This window comes from Acomys russatus, chromosome 23 (assembly GCF_903995435.1).
Source record: "Acomys russatus chromosome 23, mAcoRus1.1, whole genome shotgun sequence".
In the NCBI taxonomy this organism is placed as follows: Eukaryota; Metazoa; Chordata; class Mammalia; order Rodentia; family Muridae; genus Acomys; species Acomys russatus.
The window spans coordinates 52385551-52406308 of NC_067159.1; the positions used below are offsets into that span (position 1 = coordinate 52385551).

Genomic DNA, 20758 nt, shown 5'->3' on the forward strand with positions numbered 1-20758 from the left:
GAAATAGATGCAGAGACTCACAGCCAGAAATAATACGGAGAATCTAAATTGGAGGCCTCCATCCAATCCCAACCCTCAGAGCTCAGGAAATCCCTGGGGGGAGGGCGGGGGGGGGGGGGGGAAGAGATGGAAAGATTGTAAAAACCATAGGAAATGAAAAACACAAGAACAAAGCCCTCAATCCGCTAAGCAAGGTGCATATGCGCTCATAAAGACGGAAGCAGCAGGTGCCACACCTACACGGGTCTACATCAGATCCTCTGCCTGTATATTATAGCTTTTAGCCATGAGATGATTGGGCCTCTGCATGTTGTGCCTGCTCTTGGGACTCTTCTCTTGTTGGGATGCCATGGCCTACTTCTATGATAGTTTTGCTTCATCTTGTTATATTTTATTTTGTCGTGTTTTGCTGTTCTCTCTTAGAAGCATGTTCTTTTCTGATGAGAGACAGAAGGGAGTGGATCCAGAGGAGAGGACAGGTGGGCAAGAACTGGGAGGAGCAGAGGGAGGGGAAACTATAGTCAGGGTCCATTGTAGGAAAAAAGAACATTCTTTTAATAAATAAAATAAAATCTTAATACGCCAGGCAATTATCTGCTGGCCATCCAATTCCTTGATGCAATTGGTGATGATGATTTGATGAATGAACTTTCCACAATTATCCCCTTCAAACTTAAAGAGGAGAATCCATAAGGGATTTTTCTTACTATATCCAACAAAAGTTATCTTTCATGGACACAATTCCGATGTCGTAAATTTCTGGTTGATGTTCCTTCCTCTATTGAATAGGGTTTACAAAAAAAAAAAAAAAAAAAAAGTGAAAAAGACTTCAATATACTAGAAACACATCAGTGACATGTTTGCCTTCAAGCTCACCACACACTCACAGAGAGAGAGAGAGAGAGAGAGAGAGAGAGAGAGAGAGAGAGAGAGAGAGAAGAGAGAGAGAGAGAGAGAGAGAGAGAGAGAGAGAGCAGATTGCTTGCTTGCTTGCTTGATTGCTTGATTAATTGATTGATTTGGGGAGGGGCACTTGGCTTTTCAGAACATATAGTAATACTTTATAATCAAAGAGCTCCAGAAGTCTGAAATTTCTCACAGAATGACTTCTCATGACCTTACAGAAAGACTTCTTCTGGGTGTTAGTTAAACTGCTCTTCTCTAAATGGCATTCTAATAGCTAACATCAGCCATCAACTGGATAAGTTTTAGAATCAGCTGACAAAAAAAAAAAAAAAAAAAAAAGAATCAGCTGACAAATGCAACTCTGGGAGTGCCTGTGAAGTTTATCTTAGTTAGGTTAAGATGGGAAAGCCTGGCCATTATGGGTGGCACCATTTCCTAGGATGGGATACTAGAGTATATAAGGAAGAAGTGAGCTGCGCACAGATTCTTTTTTACTTACCAAGGTCTAGCAACAAAACACAGCATATACATGCTGACAAAGCCCGGTGTGGTGGTGCTCACCTTTAATTCCAGCACTTGGGAAGTGGAGGCAGGCAGATCTCTGTGAGTTCGAGGCCAGCCTCATCTACAAAATGACTGCAAGACATCCAGGGCTCCACAAAGAAACCTTGTATTGAAAAACAAAAAACAAACAAACAACAACAACAACAAAAAAGCCAAGACAGTGTATGCAATCTGTACTAACTGTTGGATGTTAATTATGGCACTGGCCCAAATTTTTTCCTCAACAATGGGTTAAAATTAGTCAGAGTATTCTTTTATGTGCTGAATTTTTTTTGCGGATGAGAAAGCTACTCGGACGCTATAATCAATCAACTTTATTTTAGCAATGATTGAGAATAAACATATCTTATTAGATCCTATTACAATGAAAGTATGCAAGATACCTTTGAGGGAGTGTTGAATATGTGTATTATTCTTCCTATGAAAAAGTAAATTAAGTCTGAATTTTCTTTGACATAGAAAACAAAGAATAAAAAAGAAAGTGAAATCTGAAATATATATATATATATATCTCCTAGCATGTATGTGTGTGTGTATGCTCATGTAGGCACATGTGTAATAGACATATAAATTAACTATTAATAACAATATTTTTCTACATCCTACACTCACATTCATTATGACCACATTTAGAATAGATTGAATCTTTCAGACTCTGGGTCTGGCCTTCACCATATGACTTGCTTTTGCCTATAGCATGTCCAAAGAAATGGGCTTTTGTTTGCTGTAAGCCTGGCATTTGAGGGGCCTTGAACATTTTGCTGTAGCTCCTTCAAATTCTGTAAGAAAAGTCTTCCTTAGGAGCCCATTGCCTCTCAACCCTTGCCTCAGAGTGCAGAGCTCGGAGTGACACAGCATAAATGGAAACATCTGTGCTGGGCCAGTATTGGGTCAATAAACCCACAGCCAACCTCAAACTTAGGTAACAAGAACTTCTGACTTGAGCTACTAAATTTCAGCGTGGTTTCTTAGACAATAGTTAACAAAATTTGGTGTACTGGCACATCGTTTCTTTTATTAATTAACTCATTTTGTATTCATTCTGCTCTCCTACATTTCAAGTAGAGTTTCCTTTCCTCCCACTCCTCCTAGCTCCACCTCCCCACTTTCCAAGATCCACTTGCCCTCCATGCCCCTTCTGTAAGGCCTCCCAGGGGCATCAACTGAACAAGGAAGAACAAGATAACGATAACAAGGCACAAACCCTCCTATCAAGACTGGGCAAAGCAACCCAGTAGAAAGGAAGGGATTCTGAGAGCAGGCAAAAGAGTCTGATATGCCTCCACTCCCACCATTTGCAGTCTCTCAAAAATACCAAGCTAACAACCATGATATATATGCGGAGGACATAATGCAGACCCACGCAGGCTCCGTGATCGTCGTTTCAGTCTCCGTGAGCCCCTGTGAGCCCTGCTTAGCTGATTCTGTGGGCGTGTTCTCCTTGTGTCCTCAACCCCTCTGGCTCCCACAATTCCTCCTCTCTCTCTTCTGCAGGGTTTCTGGGGCTGCAAGGGGAGAGACCCAACTGAAATCTCCAATTTTGGCTCTTTCTACCTAATGTTTTGCTGTGGGTCTCTGCGTTTGCTCCCGTAAGCTGCCAAAGGAAGCCTCTCTGATTAATACTGGGCTAGGCGCTCATCTATGAGTGTAGCAGATTATCATTAAAAATCATTTCATTGACTTTTTTCTATTCTAGGTTTCTATTATAACCATCTTTTTATATACATTGTCCAGGTTGAGTTTTGTCACTTGTAACTCATAATCACAATACTAGAATGAAAATAAAGGCCACATTCTTTATTCAGACACAATTAGGATTTAAAATAATAAACAATTTTATTTTTCATAGATACAGAATATAAATCCAACAGGAATTATGATTGATTTTCACAATTGATTACTTTTGTCTTATTTTTCTTTTTATCAAATCCACTGTGACTTTGCACATGTGCTTCTTCCTGGCACAGTTAAAACTCATTCCAGTCTCAACTCCTTCTCCCTTCCTTGTTCTCTCTCCCTTCTGTTGATGATTCAATTATTGCTATATGATAAATTATCTTATTTTTTTCTTTTTGCAACATGGAAATATTTTCCTCTGATACAGAAGAAAAGAGAAACATAATGTTCTTAGTGGGTTTCTAGTGAGAAGCAACCAGAAGGTTGCTAGAAATCCAAGCTTATCCTCGCTAGGACCCTGCACACCATAATAAAGAGAACTGGAGAAGTCAAGGTGACAGAGTCAGACAGCGAGCCAGCAGTAGGCTTAGACTTTCCCAGTTCTTTCAAAATTAACAGTGAATGAAGAGAATACAGTGCTCTAATGTGATGAAATAAGATTTGAGTAAAATAAATCAAAATGTCTATTTAATCTCTAGTGGTAACAGCACAGCACATGCCAGGCACAGTTTGATAATTAAACATACTTAAGGACAAATTGAATCTATAATCACAAATGACAAATATTTACCTAGGGGGAACCACAGCAAATGAAGCAGAAATAAATGAGATTGAGGGGTACAAAAAGTCAAGATAAAAATGTCACAAAAACACTTTTACACTTGTGCATTACATCACTATTTACAATAGCTAAGGAGGTATACAACAGTGGAAGAGTGAACACAGAAAATGAGCTGTCCACACACAAAGGAATTTCTTTCAGCTACAAAGTAAAAAGTTAGGTTATTCCTAGGAAAATGGGTGTAACTAAAAAATAATCTATTAAGCAAATTAGGCTAGTCTCAAAAGACATTTTTCCTCATTTTTTTTTTTTGGTTCTTAGATCTTTAGATGATTGAATTTACAATATATATTACACACACACACACACACATATGTGTGTGTACTACATCAGGTGCATTTGGTCCTGAAGAAAGAACAGCTCCTGTAGGCCATATTTTATAAGAAACAGTCATGATCTAATTCAGCTCTAGGTCCCAAGAAAAGCAGCCCAGTGTGAAAGAAGAGGAAAGAGGTGAGCACAGAGTTTTCAGGCAGTGGAAGATATAGATCATGTCATAATTTTATTTTTAAAACCAAAGTGAAGTTCTGCAGATCCTGCAAGACAGATTGGAGGAAGGAGGAAGGAAGGAAATAGGCAGAGAAAAATATTTTCAGTCATTGTGTTAAAGGTGAGGACTATGCACATGCCAATAGCCCAAATAGGCAGACCTACCAGGAAAACAACAGACCCAGACAGCAATTAGCCAAGTTGATGATACCTTCCAGCTCCACAATCACTAGTCTACTTTTTGTTCAAAGGAAAATCCTCTAAGAATTCATTTGCAGTATACAGGATCTCTTTCAGTGCCCGGAGGATCAGTATGTCTTTCACAGGGTCCAGCTCCCATTCAGAGATGTAATTGCTAACCACCAAGATGTCAGAAAACTCAAAGCCAAATGCTCTCTGGACTGCTTCTAGCTGAAACACAAAATTTAAAACCCAGAGCTGTGTAAAAGTAAGGACCAGAGTTTGATCCATGACAATACATACTAAGCAGATGTCAATGCTAGGGAAAGGCAATGGGATCTCAGTGGCTCTGGCCTTCAAATCCAGCCAAATAAGTGTGCTCCAATTTCAGTGAGAGGCTTTGTCTCAAAATGAAGTAGGGATCAATTGAGAAGACACCTACCATTGAGTTAGGAACTCCATACACACATGCAACTATACACACATAAGCATGAGCACGCATGCACACGCACATGCAGATACATACACACAACCTCTCAGTTGTCTCAACATAGTAAAAAACATCTAATACCAATGTAAATTGTAAGAGAAGTAATAAGAAGTAAGATCTTGTTGATCATTTTTCTATATTTAGAAGAAAATAAACATTACATCCTCTGCAATACTTTCTTGAAGAACTTCACATCAAGTTCCAATATCATTGATTTTTTTTTTATTTAAAATGCACTAATATATTCAACATGAATTAAAAAGAAATGTCATACCCACGGATCAGTAGGATTAATATTGTAAGTACTATCACCCTACCAAAACCAAGCTACAGGTCCAAAGCAATTCCCATCAGAAGTACAACATAATTGTTTACAAAAATTAAAAAAACATCTTTAACTTTGTATGGAAACACACATACAAAAATAAAGGCAAAATGAGATCACAAAAGCAATCTTGCATAATAAGATTACTGAAGGACTGGTGGGAGTAGCACTATCCCAGATCTGAAGTTGTGTTACCAAGCTACAGTAATAAAAATCTGCATGGTGTTGGCATAAAAACAGACACATTGATCAACAGAATCAAATGGAAGACCCAAACATAAGCCCACACATCTTTGGACAACTTATTGTTGATTAAAGAAGCCAGAGGGCTGGAGAGATGGCTCAGAAGTTAAGAGCACTGACTGCTCTTCCAGAGGTCCTGAGTTCACTTCCCAGCAACCACATGGGGGCTCACAACCATCTATGATGTGGTATGGTGCCCTCTTCTGGCCTGCAGGTGTACATGCAGACAGAGCACTGTATGCATTATAATAAATAAATTTTAAAAAGCCAGAAATACACTGGAAAAAAAAGATAGCCTCTTCAACAAATGGTCCTAGTCAAACTAGATGGCTCCATGTAGAAGATTAAAAAATAGATCCATAGTTACCACTCTACACAAAACAACTTTAAATTGAGCTTTGTGCATCAATTTAAGATGAGATACACTTAATCTGATAGAACAGAAACTGGGGCATAGCCTTAAATTTGTTGGCACAGGAGAAGACATTCTGAGCAGAACACTATTATTAGCACAAACTCTAAGACTAACAACTAATAAATGGGGCCTCATGAAATTGAAAAGTTTCTTTATGACAAAGAATGCCATCATTTGTGCAAAACAGCAGCTTACAGAACAGGAAAGATCTTTGACAATCATACATATGATGGAGGGTTAGTACCTAAAATATATTAAAAAAAAAAAAAAACAACAAGAAAATCTGGACATCAAAAACCAACCCAATTGAAAAATTGGGTACAGGGTCTGGAGAGATGGCTCAGAGATTAAAGCACTGGCTACTTTTCCAGAGGTCCTGAGTTTAATTCCCAGCAACCACATGGTGGTTCATCACCATCTATAATGAGATCTGGTGCCTTCTTCTGGCAGACAGGCAGGCACACATGAAGGCAGAATGTTGGGTACATAGTAAATAAGTAAATCTTTTTTTTAAATGGTGTGCAGAACTAAGCAGAGTTCTCAACAGATAAAGCACAAATTACTGGGGAAAGCTTCAAGAAATGCTCAACACATTCATTCATTAAGTCAATGGCAAACCAAGAATACTTTGAAGCTTCATCTTACCCTACTTATGAAGGCTAAGAGGAACAAGAATAGGTGACTGCTCATTTTTCTGAGGATTTGGGGGGAAAGGAAACACATATTCATTGATGATAGGGGGAGTGGTATAACCACTATGTAAATTAGTGTGGTGATTCCTATGGAAATGAATAGAAATTGATCTACCTCAAAATCCAACTGCACCACTTTTAAGGTATATATCCAAATGCCTCTACACCTTACTACAGAGATCCTTTCTCATCCATGTTCATTGTGACTGTACTCATAATAGCCATAAATTCAAACAGCCTATGTGTCCATCAAGTGATGAATGAATGATGAAAATTATTACATTTAAGCAATGGAATATTATCCAGCAGTTAAGAAAATGAAACTATGAAATCTACAGCTAAATATGTAGAGCTAAAAAACAAAAATAGCAAGAAAACAAAATAAAAACACCCTGAGTACAGTAGACCCCAAAAGACAAATATATATCTTTTGTATATGTATATTATCTTTAGTGTTTTTGGTATGTGTGCTACAATACATATAACCACAGAGATTAGATACCTAGTAAGGAACTACGGGGTATAGGAAGGAATCTCTCAAGGAGTGGAAAATCTAGTATATTGCTATGAAGGGACAAAGTGGAAACCAAAATAGGAATAATAAATAGGGAAGGAGGTGGGACAAAGGGGTAAAATAGAGAATATGAGAAAGGACAGTCAGTACTAAAGGCAAATTAAAAAACAATATGGAAAGATTTAGAAATCTTACACCTACTAAGGTATAAGACTAGTAGGTATAATATTTCTAAATTTTATGTGTGTGTGTGTGTGTGTGTGTGTGTGTGTGTGTGTGTGTGTGTGTGTGTGTGTATCCTTCAAATAAAAGCGGAAACAACACCCCAACTAGACATCTTATGCCAAGTTAAACCTCCTATGCCAGAAATTGGTTACATCTTTTTGAGTCATTGGCTAATGGGGTTTCTCTCCACAACTTGATGGCAAATTTTTATTGCTTAAGACACCTACTTATATCATAGAAAACAAAGAAGTTGAACTGGTGCCTAACTAAAAACTCAATACCTATAGATGAATGAACTGGGATGAACTGGAGTAAGAGAAAACATGCTCAAAATATATTGTGTGGGGAAAATGAGAACTCTTTTTTAAAAAATGGAATCGGAAGGGAAGTGAGGCAAAACTGTAGCTGAAGAAGAGGAATAGGAGGGAGGGAGAGACAAAAGGAGATAAAAGGAAGGTGGGAGAAATGAATAAGGAAGCGTTGCCAAGAGAGAAGAGATAGTGACAGAATAATGTCAGTAATATGAGGAACAATAATGAGCACTGGTAAAGACATGAGCATAAATTTTGACATAAGAAAGAAACATGACGTCAGATGGTCCTAAGTAGTCCCTGCTCTTATGTAGCGTACCAAAGCAGAGATATTAGAAAGACAGTAATTCAAAACAAACAAACAAAATGGCAACTCCTGTTCTACAGGGATTCCTGTGAAACTGAAGCAATTTTAACATACATGGGCTAAAGTCTAAAAATTCATTTCCTTTCACAAGGCATCTCCAGGAAAAATCAATTTTATTATATCAGTTTAATGTTTAATTCTTGCTTAGACTAGCTCATCCTAAGCACAGATCACCTAGGCTGTCAATACAGCTGTGTCATTCCTTAGCAGTATTGAGGAACACTGGCAGAGGCTTGCTTCTAGCCGTTTTTTCCTCTCATATGTCACATAGTGTCAATCATACCTATCTCCTAAATTTGTTATCATGATTCTATAAGAAAAATCCATCACGTACACAGTGGTACATACATATGGCTTATCTTGACATGCTCACAACTCAGGCTCAAACCTCGCATCTTTTTGCCTCCAATCTATTCTGAAGTTATCTTAATTTATAGAAATAGTAGTGTTAAATATGTGGCAGCTTTCTAATGTCTATGCTTCTCTAAGATGTAAAATCATAAAACCAAGTGTCACCACCTCTGGCTTCTGCATTTCTCTCTACTTCAAGTGCTTAGCTGTCCATTACATTGAGAACTCCATGTGCCTCGGACATGCTACCTTTTCACACTCTGCTACATTAATTTGTACTTACCTTACCTAAATTGTCATCTCTTTTTGCCTTTTCTTTTACTAGGATGCTTGGGCATTACCTCTCAGTGTCACCTTTGCAATGAAATAATTCCCTGTGACCTTTTTCTCCTTCAAACCATCAAGAAACATTATCTTCACCAATTTTACATGATATGTATCATATTTAATCATGCCATATTCCTCTCTTTTCCTTTTTCCACTTTCTATATCCTCACCTCTATTTACACAATTATAAGATTTTTAGTACAATAATTATCTTTGTATTGGAATAGGAACTATAGTTTGATCATAAATAAGTATCTGTTGAATTAAATTGCAGCAAATGTAATTAAACATAAAGCTCAACACAAAGATAAATTGTATGGGCATTCATTATTTTAAGCCTTGGAAGTGTGTCCTAACTATTCTAGCAATTATTTTAACTCTTCTCCAGTTTAGTAGTTATTTATTCTTTATGTGAGGTTGAATATTATATATTTGTATGTATATATGTATGTATCAATGACAGTCCTCAGAAAACTGTTTATCCGTTACCTTGAGCTTCACAGGATTACAGTTGTATATGTCTATCAGGTCTCCTTTTGTAATCAATTCCAGGCTATCCACATGCGTAAGCAACGCCAAATGCAGAATGCCTGCGTCAAAGAAATACATAGGATTTTATCCTTATAGACATCAGCAAAATTTCTAAGTTAGTAAATTATCACTTTTGCTGTGGTCAAGCAATGGGGCAACTTTAGCTTCCCCTTCTGCCTTAGGGAGTTCTCTCCTTCCAGCACCCCCTCCACCTCACACACACACAGCACGCATGGGAACTTCATCCGCAAGGAATGTCCCCTTCATTCTAAGCTAAGAAACGAAGCTTCACAAGAGATCACTTCCTGGGGAAAAAACTAACTAAAACTTATTCCATGTCATTTCCACTGTTATTCACGCATGTTTTCTTATTGGAAACTAGAGATGATGGGGGATGACACTCCAAGAGAAAGAATTCGCCACGACCCAATGAATAAGCTACTCCTATTTCACAGATTTGACAGAAATGTCCCTACACACGTTTTTAAACCTTTCCATTTCAGTGAGCAGGTAAGTCAGTCATTCCTTGCTTCTTAGCCAAATTTGTGATGTATTCTTTCCAACTTCAATGGATAAAACCAAGAAAAGCCAGAGATTGGCGCCAGAACCACCAACTTGTATTCACTGTCTGCTTTTCTGATGCCTCTATCTACTGGACATGTAATACACTGCTTTTTTTGTGGAATATTTCTTTCTATTTTCTAATCCTCTAAGGTCCAAAGGGAAAGATATAGCACCTAGCCAAAAACTACATGACAAAATATGAAAGCAGTGTGTGCTTCAGTGTAGCTACTCTTCAACTTGTGTAATATTTACAAACAAAATATTCACAGGGAGGTCCTATCATTGCAGCAATTTTAAGATGCTGAAGGAAACTGACTTAAGGCACATGTGCAGGGTCTTACAGCTATTGAGATTTCAGCTGATTGTAACCATGCTGATGAGCCAGAAAGACTCACATTTGCAAGCATTGTAGTCCTTAATCTCCATCTGTCCATTCTCACATCCCAAAGATCTGCTGTAGTGTCTAGTCAGTCACCTTCAGTCGCAAAATGAAATAACACTCACCACATTTCATCAACTCCTTCCGAATCTCTTTGATCTTTGCCACCAGCCCATGAGAGAGCTGTTCAACAGAATTGACATCAAACACAAACACCACACAATGAATTTTATCCTTCAGTGATGGGTCATGAATGTAGTTTGGGTGGTTTGATGTGATTGGTTTCATGGGATCAAACTGTAAAGTAAATAAGAAGACAGAAGACAGAGCATTCAGAAAGAAAGTTAGAATCGTCACAGTGTGTTTATTCATAAACTATGCATTTGGAAAAAATGCACAAATCTCACTGATAATAAAAAGCTAACCATTAGATGGATAAGATGGTAGTTGCACAAGTGGGTAGATGTTCTTTTGCACGGCCTGATAATGCTTCTCTGATCAAGGGATATATAATCAGGGGCCTATAATGAAAAATCATCCTCAAGAAAGTGACTAAGGCTGTTGCAGAGAACGCTCTACATAAGAGAAACCATGTGTGTGAAGACAGAGGTCAAACATTGAGAAAGTTAGAGTCGTCACACAGTAAGTAAAGAGGGAGAGTACTTCACAGTGGGGTGGCACTGTGATTCTTGAACAATTGCTCTGCATGGGTCTGTCTGGCAGAGACAATAGCATAAAGGCCAAACTGGTAAAGGAATTTTTATTTGTCTGAGGTTATTGTTGTCTTGGAAGATTACTGCTTTGGTCGGCTAACCTAGGCCTAGTTTCTGAAAGCTTCTAGCCTCTATACAATCTAACCTAGACCTAGAATTCTTTCAGCATCTGAGACTTACTGCTGAATAAACTCACCCTTTCTAGTTCTTTCTGAACTCTTGCTGGAGGGTTCAACTCAGCTGTTCTGGATCAAACGCCTCTCCAGGCTGACTGATTCAATCTGGCTTCTCTCAGTTTCTCACTGAGTTGATCTGATTGGCCTCAAACTAACTCTAGCAATCTGTTCTAATCTTCATTGCTACATTGAATATTTACTAAAAATATTAAATATTATTAGGTAACTTAAACTAATAATGGAGTCTGTTCTGAGGCTACTGTGTGAGATAAAGAAAATTAGGTGATACAATATCCTATCAACTCTATTGCTTGAAAAGAATTCTCAAATTAGGACAAAGTCAATAATAATACAATTAGAAAATATTAAATGAAAATCCTCCAGTCCTGTCATGGAAATCTTAAATGTGAATTTATAAGATATCTTATCATAAAAATATGTTTCCCTGAAAAGTGGAAGAAAAATGACCAACAAAGTAGCCACAACTTTTCTGATGCTACAAACCAGGGCTTTGAGAAGAAACAACTGATTCACAGTGCAGGACAGGAAATACCCAAGATGTAGCCAAGGTATCCAGTTACACCACAGAGCAAGAAACAGAAAAGACTCTGTCTCTGTCAAAGGACCTGGAGTTTAGTTTGTAGAAGCTCTATTGGTCCAAGAATTGAGAAATGTATCAAAATACATCAAATATAGTGAGTTTATATTGAGTTCACAACAATAATAAATTAGTAACTGATGACTAATGGCAAATATTCAGAGAGAAAAACTATTCTTTTCAGAAGTTCACAAAGCTGACAAAAAAAAAAAAAATCAAGCCTATGTTTATATGCTACTTTTCCTTTGTAATTGTGTATACCGCTGTGTAATCAGACAGTGGGTGTGGGAAAATTTCTCTCCATAGGTGACATGAGGAAGAATGGTGCAAAGAGAACATCATTACACTTGCTCTAATAAATAAACGACCCACACACTGAAAATCACACTGAAAATATTGATACAATATTGGAAAACCCTACATTATGCAGCTCCAGATGGAAGAATACACCACCTATGAAGTTTTGTTCTGTGGAAAGTGGAGAGTCATATAAAGTGACATTTAAGGATGTAAATAGAGTCCATGTTATAAAAAAGTTCTACAAAACAACCATTCCAATTTCTTAAAAAGACAAGATGGCTCAGCAAGTAGAAGTGTTTACCATTAAGTCTGATGATCCACAGAACCCACTCACACCATGGCATGTACATACACACACACACACACACACACACACACACACACACACACAGTATTATTTATTTAAATTTTAAATAGATAAATAGCAAGGAAAAACCGAGTATATAGGCTAAAAGACTTTGAATAGATTTAGTTCTCAAAAATGAACTGTTAAAATCTGGTCTCCCAGATTTGATCACTTCCCCTTGGTGGGGAGGCCAGGCAGGCACACAGAGGAAGGGGTGGAAAGCTATCTGGATGAGACCTGATAGGCTGTGGTCATATGAGGTCCTCTTCTGTCCAAGGTCTAGGGGAGGGGAATAGAGAAGAAGAAGGAGAGAGAGTGGGAACAGGAAGATACAAGAGAGGGGATAACAATCAGTATGTAATCTGAATAAATTATAATAAATTAAATTTTTAAAAGAAAACAAGAGATAATAATAAAAATTGTGATATAATAGGATTAGAAGTTATAAAATTAAATAATATTTAATAAGGTAAAAATAACTGTGATATAGTTATATCTGTTCAAAGAAAGCTATATATAATATTATTTATTTGTATATATGTATATATACAAATGATATCCAACTATACCTAAACTGTTATGGTTTCTCCGATTTGCTTCAAAATGATACAGGAGAAGAGATAATGGGAAATACAGAGTAAATAAGAGTATACATGATGCAAAAATTTTGAAGCTGAGTACCCATGCTGTGGTGCTCAAAAGAGGGAAAGGGGTGTGAAGCTCTCACACCCCCAAATGTCTGCCCTCAGATTTCTTTTGAGCAAAAGTGAAGTCATGTGTATATTTTATGCAGATGGGCATCTCTCTCATAGAAAACATCCAGCCCTCCCGCCCGCCTCCCCACTGGGAAGTATCATTGGCACAATAACAGTGCTTGATCTTTCTGAGGCATTGCTGCTGGACCAAAGTAAGGACTCAATCACCACCACCCTTGTAAAGAATTTACAGATGTAGATGGTTAGCAGAGATCACCACCACCATTAGAAAGAATTTGAAGAAGTAGATTGTTAGTAAACTTAGGCAAAGATGTTTTTGTTAGTGGCTCTGTCGTAGAAAATCTTAGGGAACAACTTAAGGTTTAGAAAGGCACGCTCCCTATAGTTGATCAAGGGATTTTTTGAGGTAGGGAGACCAGAACAAAGGCAGCCCAACCAGAACTGGATAATGTGACTCCTTGCTAAAGCTGAGCTGGTGATCAAGGTGATGATTAATTTGTTGTACTTATTGTTGCTCTCAGCTTCCTGATATGATTTAATGAAATATTGTTAGTGAGTAGATGATTAGAGTAGAAACGGCTGGTTGTATTTTATAGAGATATTTAGATTTGTGATTGTCTTAAGATTTTTATAAGATCTCTTAAGATAAACAATAAAATAATTGATCCTTTCTTTGTAATGACAAATTGCAGCCTGCCAGTAAAGAGAAACTGGCTGAGAAAATTACCTTGCTTGCTTACACTTTGTTAGCCTATAACAATTTGCTTAGTTACAAATGTATGTGGGTTCTTGGGAATAATTTTATTTCTTCATCTGTAGTACATTAAATGTTTTTCATATAAAGGTCTGGGGATCATATTGCTTTTTCATAATCATTTACTAAGAGAAAAATAAATGTAATCACATTATAATTTGTATACTGTTTGAAGGATTTTGCTGGGATATATAAGTTCTGGGAGAAAAAATAATTTGTTAAAACTTGCTTCACCCACCATGTGTGAGTGAGTGTGTGTGTGTGTGTGTGTGTGTGTGTGTGTGTGTGTGTGTGTGTGTATGTGTGAGTGAGTTTGTGTGCGTATGTGTGTGTGTATGTGTGTATGTGTGTGTGTGTGTGTATGTGTGTGTATGTGTGTGTGTATGTGTGTGTATGTGTGTGTGTATGTGTGTGCATGTGTGTGTTTCTCCCCCCACCCGTCTTCTTTTCCAATGACTCCCCCTTAAAAAGTTTCTAGCCAGCCACAGAGAGTACTTTGCCAGCTTCAGTGAATCTTTATTCCCTCAGAGAGAAGCAGCTGAGTTCTCAGTGGCTAACTCTATACCCTGCCTCAGTTAACCTTACCTGCTGAAGCTGGCCTTCAACAAAAAGGAACAAAAGAAATTGAGCAAGTACAGTTTTAAGTGCTGAAATGGTCATGTTAAGCCAGAGTATGAGGTGGATAGTGGGCAAAAACACACATTTTTTTAAAGATCAACCCATTTTTTAAAAACAATCCATCAAATCCTACCTGGTATCTATCAGGAGTATGGCCATTTAAGATGCAACGTATATCATCTATATGTAAGCCAGCGCCCTGACTCAGCCCCAGTGAGTCACACAGCAGAAATGGCAGAGAGCCACTAACATTCTTGGACATGATAGAATATGTCCTATACTGGAAAGTAAAAGACAACAACTTGAAAAGAGCATTTCTTTTTGCTATAAGTTTAAACAAAATCTACATGAAATTGATTGACAACATGGTTTTTCAATACAGTTAACTTGAACCAAAGAACCCCGTGTAGTCTAAAATATACGTACCTTGTCAGACGTTCCATTTATCTCACAGCCCACCAAGGCCTGGTGCATGGTCCTGCCCCTGAAAACAGACCTGACTGAGTTGACAAAGCTGGACTTCCCTGCTCCAATAGGACCCAGCAACAGAATTCGTGTTTGATGAACCAGGTCTCCATACGGCTTATAGGTACTCAGGTCCTCCAATAAATTACTCCGTAACCTATTAAAACATAATAAATTTTAAGAATTTTAAGGGCCAGTTCACATGATCTCGCCATACACTTCTAATAATTCCCTTGTCTTCTTTATATTATTTCTAATTATCAGCTTGCCTTCTTCCATGGGCACACAGCCTGTTGGATATGGTGCTTTGAATAAGAATGTCTCTCATAGGCTTATGTATCTGAGCACTCTGTCTTCAGTTGGTTTGGGTATCTGGGAAGATTATAGATCCTTTAGAAGGTCAAACCTTGCTGGAAGAAGTACATCAACAAAGGCTATCTTTGAGTACTTATAACTTCACCCACTTGCTGTTTTTTCCCCTCTCTGTGTGTTTCTGTATGTGGATGAAAGTATAATCAGCCAACTTCTTGGTCCTGATACATGCTTGCCCTGCCTGTTGTACACCTTCTTTACCAGGGTGATCTCCATCCCTCTTGAATCATAAACTGAAATAAACCTTTTTATCCTTAAGTTGCTTTGGTATTTGGTTATGGCATTTTGTCATAACAACTGAAACATTGCTAATAAATGCCCCTGCTTTAAGTCATATTATAAAAGAAATAAAAATAAAAGTAACACTTGCAACTAAAACTCGTCAGTCATATTGTTCACTTACATTACTACACCTTATAAATTCAGTAATAAATATCAGCCATGCCAAATGTAAAGATTACTGATAAACTTTAATGGCCATTATATAATACATATTTGAAGTTTATAGAAGTAGACCATTTTTAATATATTCTCAAAAACTCATTAATAAATGTTCCCAGTTTGAAAATAATCCTCAACACATTCTAAAGTAAAATCTTAGTATACAAATTCTAAAAAACACAGACACATAGGCAAAATTATTTTCCCTCAAGCATATAAAGTTAGAAATAGTCACCTTCCACTTTCTGTTCTTTTAACATTACAAGGATCAATTTGTTCAATAATTATTGACACAGGTTTTGATTATTCATTGATGGTCTATATATTAGCTGTAATAATTTGTGTCATAAATTTTGTTTACATACATTATCATGATAAAAGGTAATAGAGTATTAAAATATTTAAAAACATTGACTTACAGAACAATGCCACTTGTCTTTCTCTCATCCAATAACTCTAAGGAAAATAACAAATAATATAGATTATAAATTCTTAAATGATTGACTGGCCAAATGAATATGAACAAATCCACTAGAGATGAATATGTATAGTCTTTTCACAGGAAAAAGCAAGGGGAGAAAATATTGGATGAGCAACATTCACATTGCTTAATTTAGAAACACAAGAGGTCAGGAGGAGTGTCTTCAGATGAGTTCTCCCACATGCTCAGTGGTTGTGCAGACTTTGCTCTAATGTGAATTAGAACTGGGAGTATCTGCTGAATTAGAGGAGCAGGATATGAAAATATAGATAAATCAAGGAAAGACAAGTATTAATTGATATTTTTTCCTAAATGTATTAATGGGTCTGAAAGATGCAATGTGCAGGGATACATAAAAATAATTTTTAAAATAAGCACAAATTTTTGTCTAAGCAAGCTATCAATCGAAGCTTCTATTCAGCTAATGCATCCCTGGTTCTAAAGAGAAAACAAAAGACAGCAAAGACGCTGCAGTGTGCAGAGGGAACAGTCCAGTCAGTCTCTGGTTCAGAGTTGCTTTTTAAAAAAAACTTGTTTTGGATTAATTTAAAACTGAAACCATTAGTTTAGCAGTGCTAAAAATGATCAACCAATTTGTTAATCTCTAATAACTCTCACTCTTGGGTCATATATAGAGCCACCAAACAAATGCCATTACATTACCAAGACCAGAAGTTGTAAAGGTTTCATTCAACAATCAAAATATAATTAAGCTCAAAAGAATACAGACCATGTACAAAATAAAATCAAACCTTTGAGATTTTTATTAAGCATTTTAAAAATAGTGTCAGTGTCTGAGAGGAAACTTAAAACTAAAGTTATGTGTAAAATAACTATGTACACACCTCACAGTGTCTTGGTGATAAAACTGGGTTTTATCATGACAAGAAATAAAGAATGTTTGAAAACAAAAACAAAAACTGTAGGAACTCTTAAGACCATAAAAGAAGTCAGGCAGTGGTAGTGCATGCCTTTAATCCCAACATGAAGGCAGGCTGGCAGACCTCTGTGAGTTTGAGGTTAGCCATGTCTACAGATTGAGTTCTGGGATAACCAGGGCTGTTGCACCAAGAAATGCTATCCCAAAAGAAACCAAAACCAAACCAGAACAAACAAAAAGCAAAAAAAAAAAAAAAAAAGGAGTAATCAATAAAAATATGAATATAAACTGTAAAGAAGGACACATTAATGCAGCAGTTGATTCTTTTAAACTAATAGCTAATAAACTAGTAAATAAACTAATAATCTAATCTATTAAACTAATAACCTCCTGGCCTAATCAAGGAAATCCAGATTTATGTGATCACAGTGTTATGAGGACTGGGACATGCCATACTCACAAAAACAAATTAATGACCACAGGCAAGAAGAGAGGGGAGTTACACTGAAGCCTGCAGATTTCCGTATCCAAGAAAACTAAGTCCTAGAGGTTTCATGCACGACACAGCCTTATATCTACAGTGCTTTGCAGTGTAATTAAAATGTTGATAAAAGGATGGATTTCCTAGTAAGTTGTCTTATTTCATGATTGGGTTTTAGCAACTTCTGGCCAGGTGTCAATGTGGGTCCTCTCTACGGATTTAAGAGCTTGAGTTCAAACGTCTTTTCCTCAGGGATATGTCGTCTAGAACTCAACAAGCATGCAGGGGAGAGCTTCCTTGGGCTCATCTGAGCAAACATACCTTCACATCGAAAAGCTTCACACTCCTGAATAGACATGGTAGACTGTTGAGGAGGCAGCAATCTGAGCTTTTGACAAATCTCGGAACTTATAGTCACAGTTCGCTCACTTAACAGTATAAGGAAATCACTTCCATCACAGAACAATGAAGCTGGTAAATATCTTCCTCTTGCATATTGTGAAAATTCAGTGTTTTGGAGTGCAAAAAATGTGGTAGAAACATATGTTTTCCTGAAGCCATATTGCAGGTACACGCCAATAACACAGTTTTTGCTATAAAGCAATATCATGGTAGGACCTTGATCCTGACAGTTTGAGAACAAATCCTGCTCTGAGAACTTCTGCACACTCGCCTTATAAAGAAGACAAAACCGTTTTTCTCCAAAATATCTTTGCAGACACTTTTCTTGCAACCATGTCAAACGAGTTCTCATGGCCATTTCACAGTCTAGTGGGAAAGCCAACACAGTCCTCATTAAACTCACAGTCCAGTGGGAGAGGCAGCACAGTCCTCATGAAACCCTGAAACCCAGATAGACGCATGCAAAGCTCTCATTTACTCTTATTTTGTCATAGAACAGAGGAAATTAAAGAACAAGAGGTAAACACACAGCAAGAAAATCATTACCAAACTGTTCATTTAAATAATTGCTTTCTTTTTTTTTTTCCTTTTTTTTTTTTATTAATTTATTCTTGTTACATGGGATAAATAATTGCTTTCAAATTTTTAAATACTCTTGTTTTCAAGCAACTGAGGTAAGTGGAAAGCCACAATACATACCTGTATGAAGAGTCTACACAAAGACTAGCACCAAGTGCAGCTTCTGTCTCAGGAACCAAGCTTGCAGTAAGTGGAAAGAGAAACCTTTCCACAGCTTGCAGCTTCCTGCTTGAGAAAAGAAATTGAAACTCAGTACACCTAGTCATACTGGCAGCGACAGTGGCAACTTCTGTAGCGATGGGTCTACTTTTAAATAGCAAAGTCAATCCAAAAACACAGACTCTCCGGGGGGCAGAGGTTGGGTTTTTTTTTTTTTTTTTCTTAAGGTAAATTCAGCAAGTCTCTGTATATGGACATGCAGAGCAAAATTTCTGTCTGTTGTACTTTTGAGATGCATCGTAAAGTCATCCACTTCTCTTGTCTCTGTGATCATTTTATCCCAAGCTCACACAAGTCCCTCCCTAGGCTGTTGCAGCAGTCTCCTGTTTGGATAGAGCGTGAAGTGGGCAAGCATAAGCCCCCATCTATAGCAGCTGGTTACAAAAAGGATGTCCCTTTTACTCCATCAAATGTGAAGGGAAACAAAGGTGGTCATCACTGTGGACACTAGAAAAGATGCTTTCAGGAGAGTACAGAGAGGGCAGAGAGTGTCCTCCCATCAGGTTTCAGAATCAATGGTCTTCACTTTATAGAAAAAGTACTATGACTCAGAGCAGCAAATCAGTTTATTTTCTAACTTGTAAAGTCAGGCAGTTTTAGAGAAAAAATTTAAAAATGGAACTTGATGCACAACAGTTTTTTATGCTCCCAACTGCACTTCCATGCCTCCTGAATTTCTCATTGGCTGCGTTCTTTGGGGGAAGAAACCCTCTCACTCATCTAGCATAGTCCCCACACCAAATCCCTGTCCCCTTGAGGCTCAACATCCTCCCACCTCTAAGGCAGACTGAAAAGTACCCCGCCAAGCAGGCTCCAGAGACCAGCTAGGAAAGACAAGGGTCTAGTGCCTCCTGCTTACCTATGATTCCTTAGGGAGATTTAAATGAACCTCATATTGACAATGAAGTGTAATTATTTACTTCCTACACAGGTCAGAGGAGAAGGTGATGAGTACAGTAGTTCCAGGATGATAGTGGCAAAAGCAGTGAAAAGTGATCAAATTCAATCTGTCTTTCAAGAACAACAGAACACCAAGGAAATCTACTGGTGAGATAAATGAGAGCTAGCCAGGGTAAGTGGGTGTGGGTAATAGGGGGCGGGCGAGGGAGGAAGGGTAGATAAAAGCAGTGTTTTACTTGAGTATGACATTAATGGTGATACTATTATTGACATGGAGTACTGGGGGAGTATTTAGGAGAAGACCACACATTCTGTCTTCCATTGGATTCTGTCAGGGAAGGTGTGGGTGGTTGGGGTGTGAGGTCAGACCCTAGAGAATGGTGGTAACCTGAGAATTGTCACCATACACATAGAGATACATAAAGTAAAGGGAAGCTTTCAATAAGTGCAGTTCTATAGAACAACTCGTGTGCCTCTCTCCACTTTGAGAAGTCATAAATGTTCAAAGGATTTACTCAAAAGATCCGGGCCTAAGAAAACTAGTGGGGCTCTTGTGATCCAGATCAACCCTGATACTGACCTGAGCTTTCTGCTTTCTGGTCTACCACAATGTGAGGAATCCCAACCATAGCCTTCCACAGATATGAGCTCTGCTATACTTTCTCCACTAAGATGAACTATACTCTCTAAAACTGTAAGTCAAAAAGCTTTCCTCTCAAATGCTACTATCAGGTATCTGGTCACAGCAATATGGAAATAATATACTATTTTCATTTTTGAGGACTTCGTCAAAAACTCATTAACCCTGAGTATGGCAAAAAATTAACCTGGGTATAACAGACATCTGTTTGTTCAATAATGTGTCTAGAAATCTTATTTTTCAGAAATGTCAGTCTAACTGAAATAAGATTTCCTTTTTCACTAAA

The 20758-nt window shown here is 37.6% G+C and overlaps 2 protein-coding genes across 3 annotated transcripts in view; one reads left to right on the forward strand and one right to left on the reverse strand.

The window, feature by feature from the left end:
* Fubp1 (far upstream element binding protein 1) overlaps positions 1-20758 on the forward strand; it is a 909332-nt gene that overhangs the window by 412798 nt on the left and 475776 nt on the right. The window lies entirely within an intron of this gene.
* Ifi44 (interferon induced protein 44) lies at positions 4544-18945 on the reverse strand. Its single transcript, XM_051166052.1, has 8 exons — positions 18834-18945; positions 18054-18500; positions 16310-16346; positions 15039-15234; positions 14746-14892; positions 10517-10688; positions 9407-9507; positions 4544-4888 (listed from the first exon to the last, which is right to left on the reverse strand). The coding sequence occupies exons 2-8, from the start codon at positions 18490-18492 to the stop codon at positions 4712-4714; spliced, it is 1269 nt and encodes a 422-aa protein (XP_051022009.1). The 5' UTR covers positions 18493-18500; positions 18834-18945; the 3' UTR covers positions 4544-4711.

Bases quoted from the DNA above. Each gene is read 5' to 3' on its own strand.
- Ifi44 (XM_051166052.1), bottom strand. From the start codon at position 18,492: ATGGCCATGAGAACTCGTTTGACATGGTTGCAAGAAAAGTGTCTGCAA. The intron at 16,347-18,053 runs GTATGTTTGCTC...TATTTTCCTTAG, and splicing joins TGAAGCTTTTCGATGTGAAG to AGTTATTGGATGAGAGAAAG. The intron at 15,235-16,309 runs GTAAGTCAATGT...ATGTTTTAATAG, and splicing joins AAGACAAGTGGCATTGTTCT to GTTACGGAGTAATTTATTGG.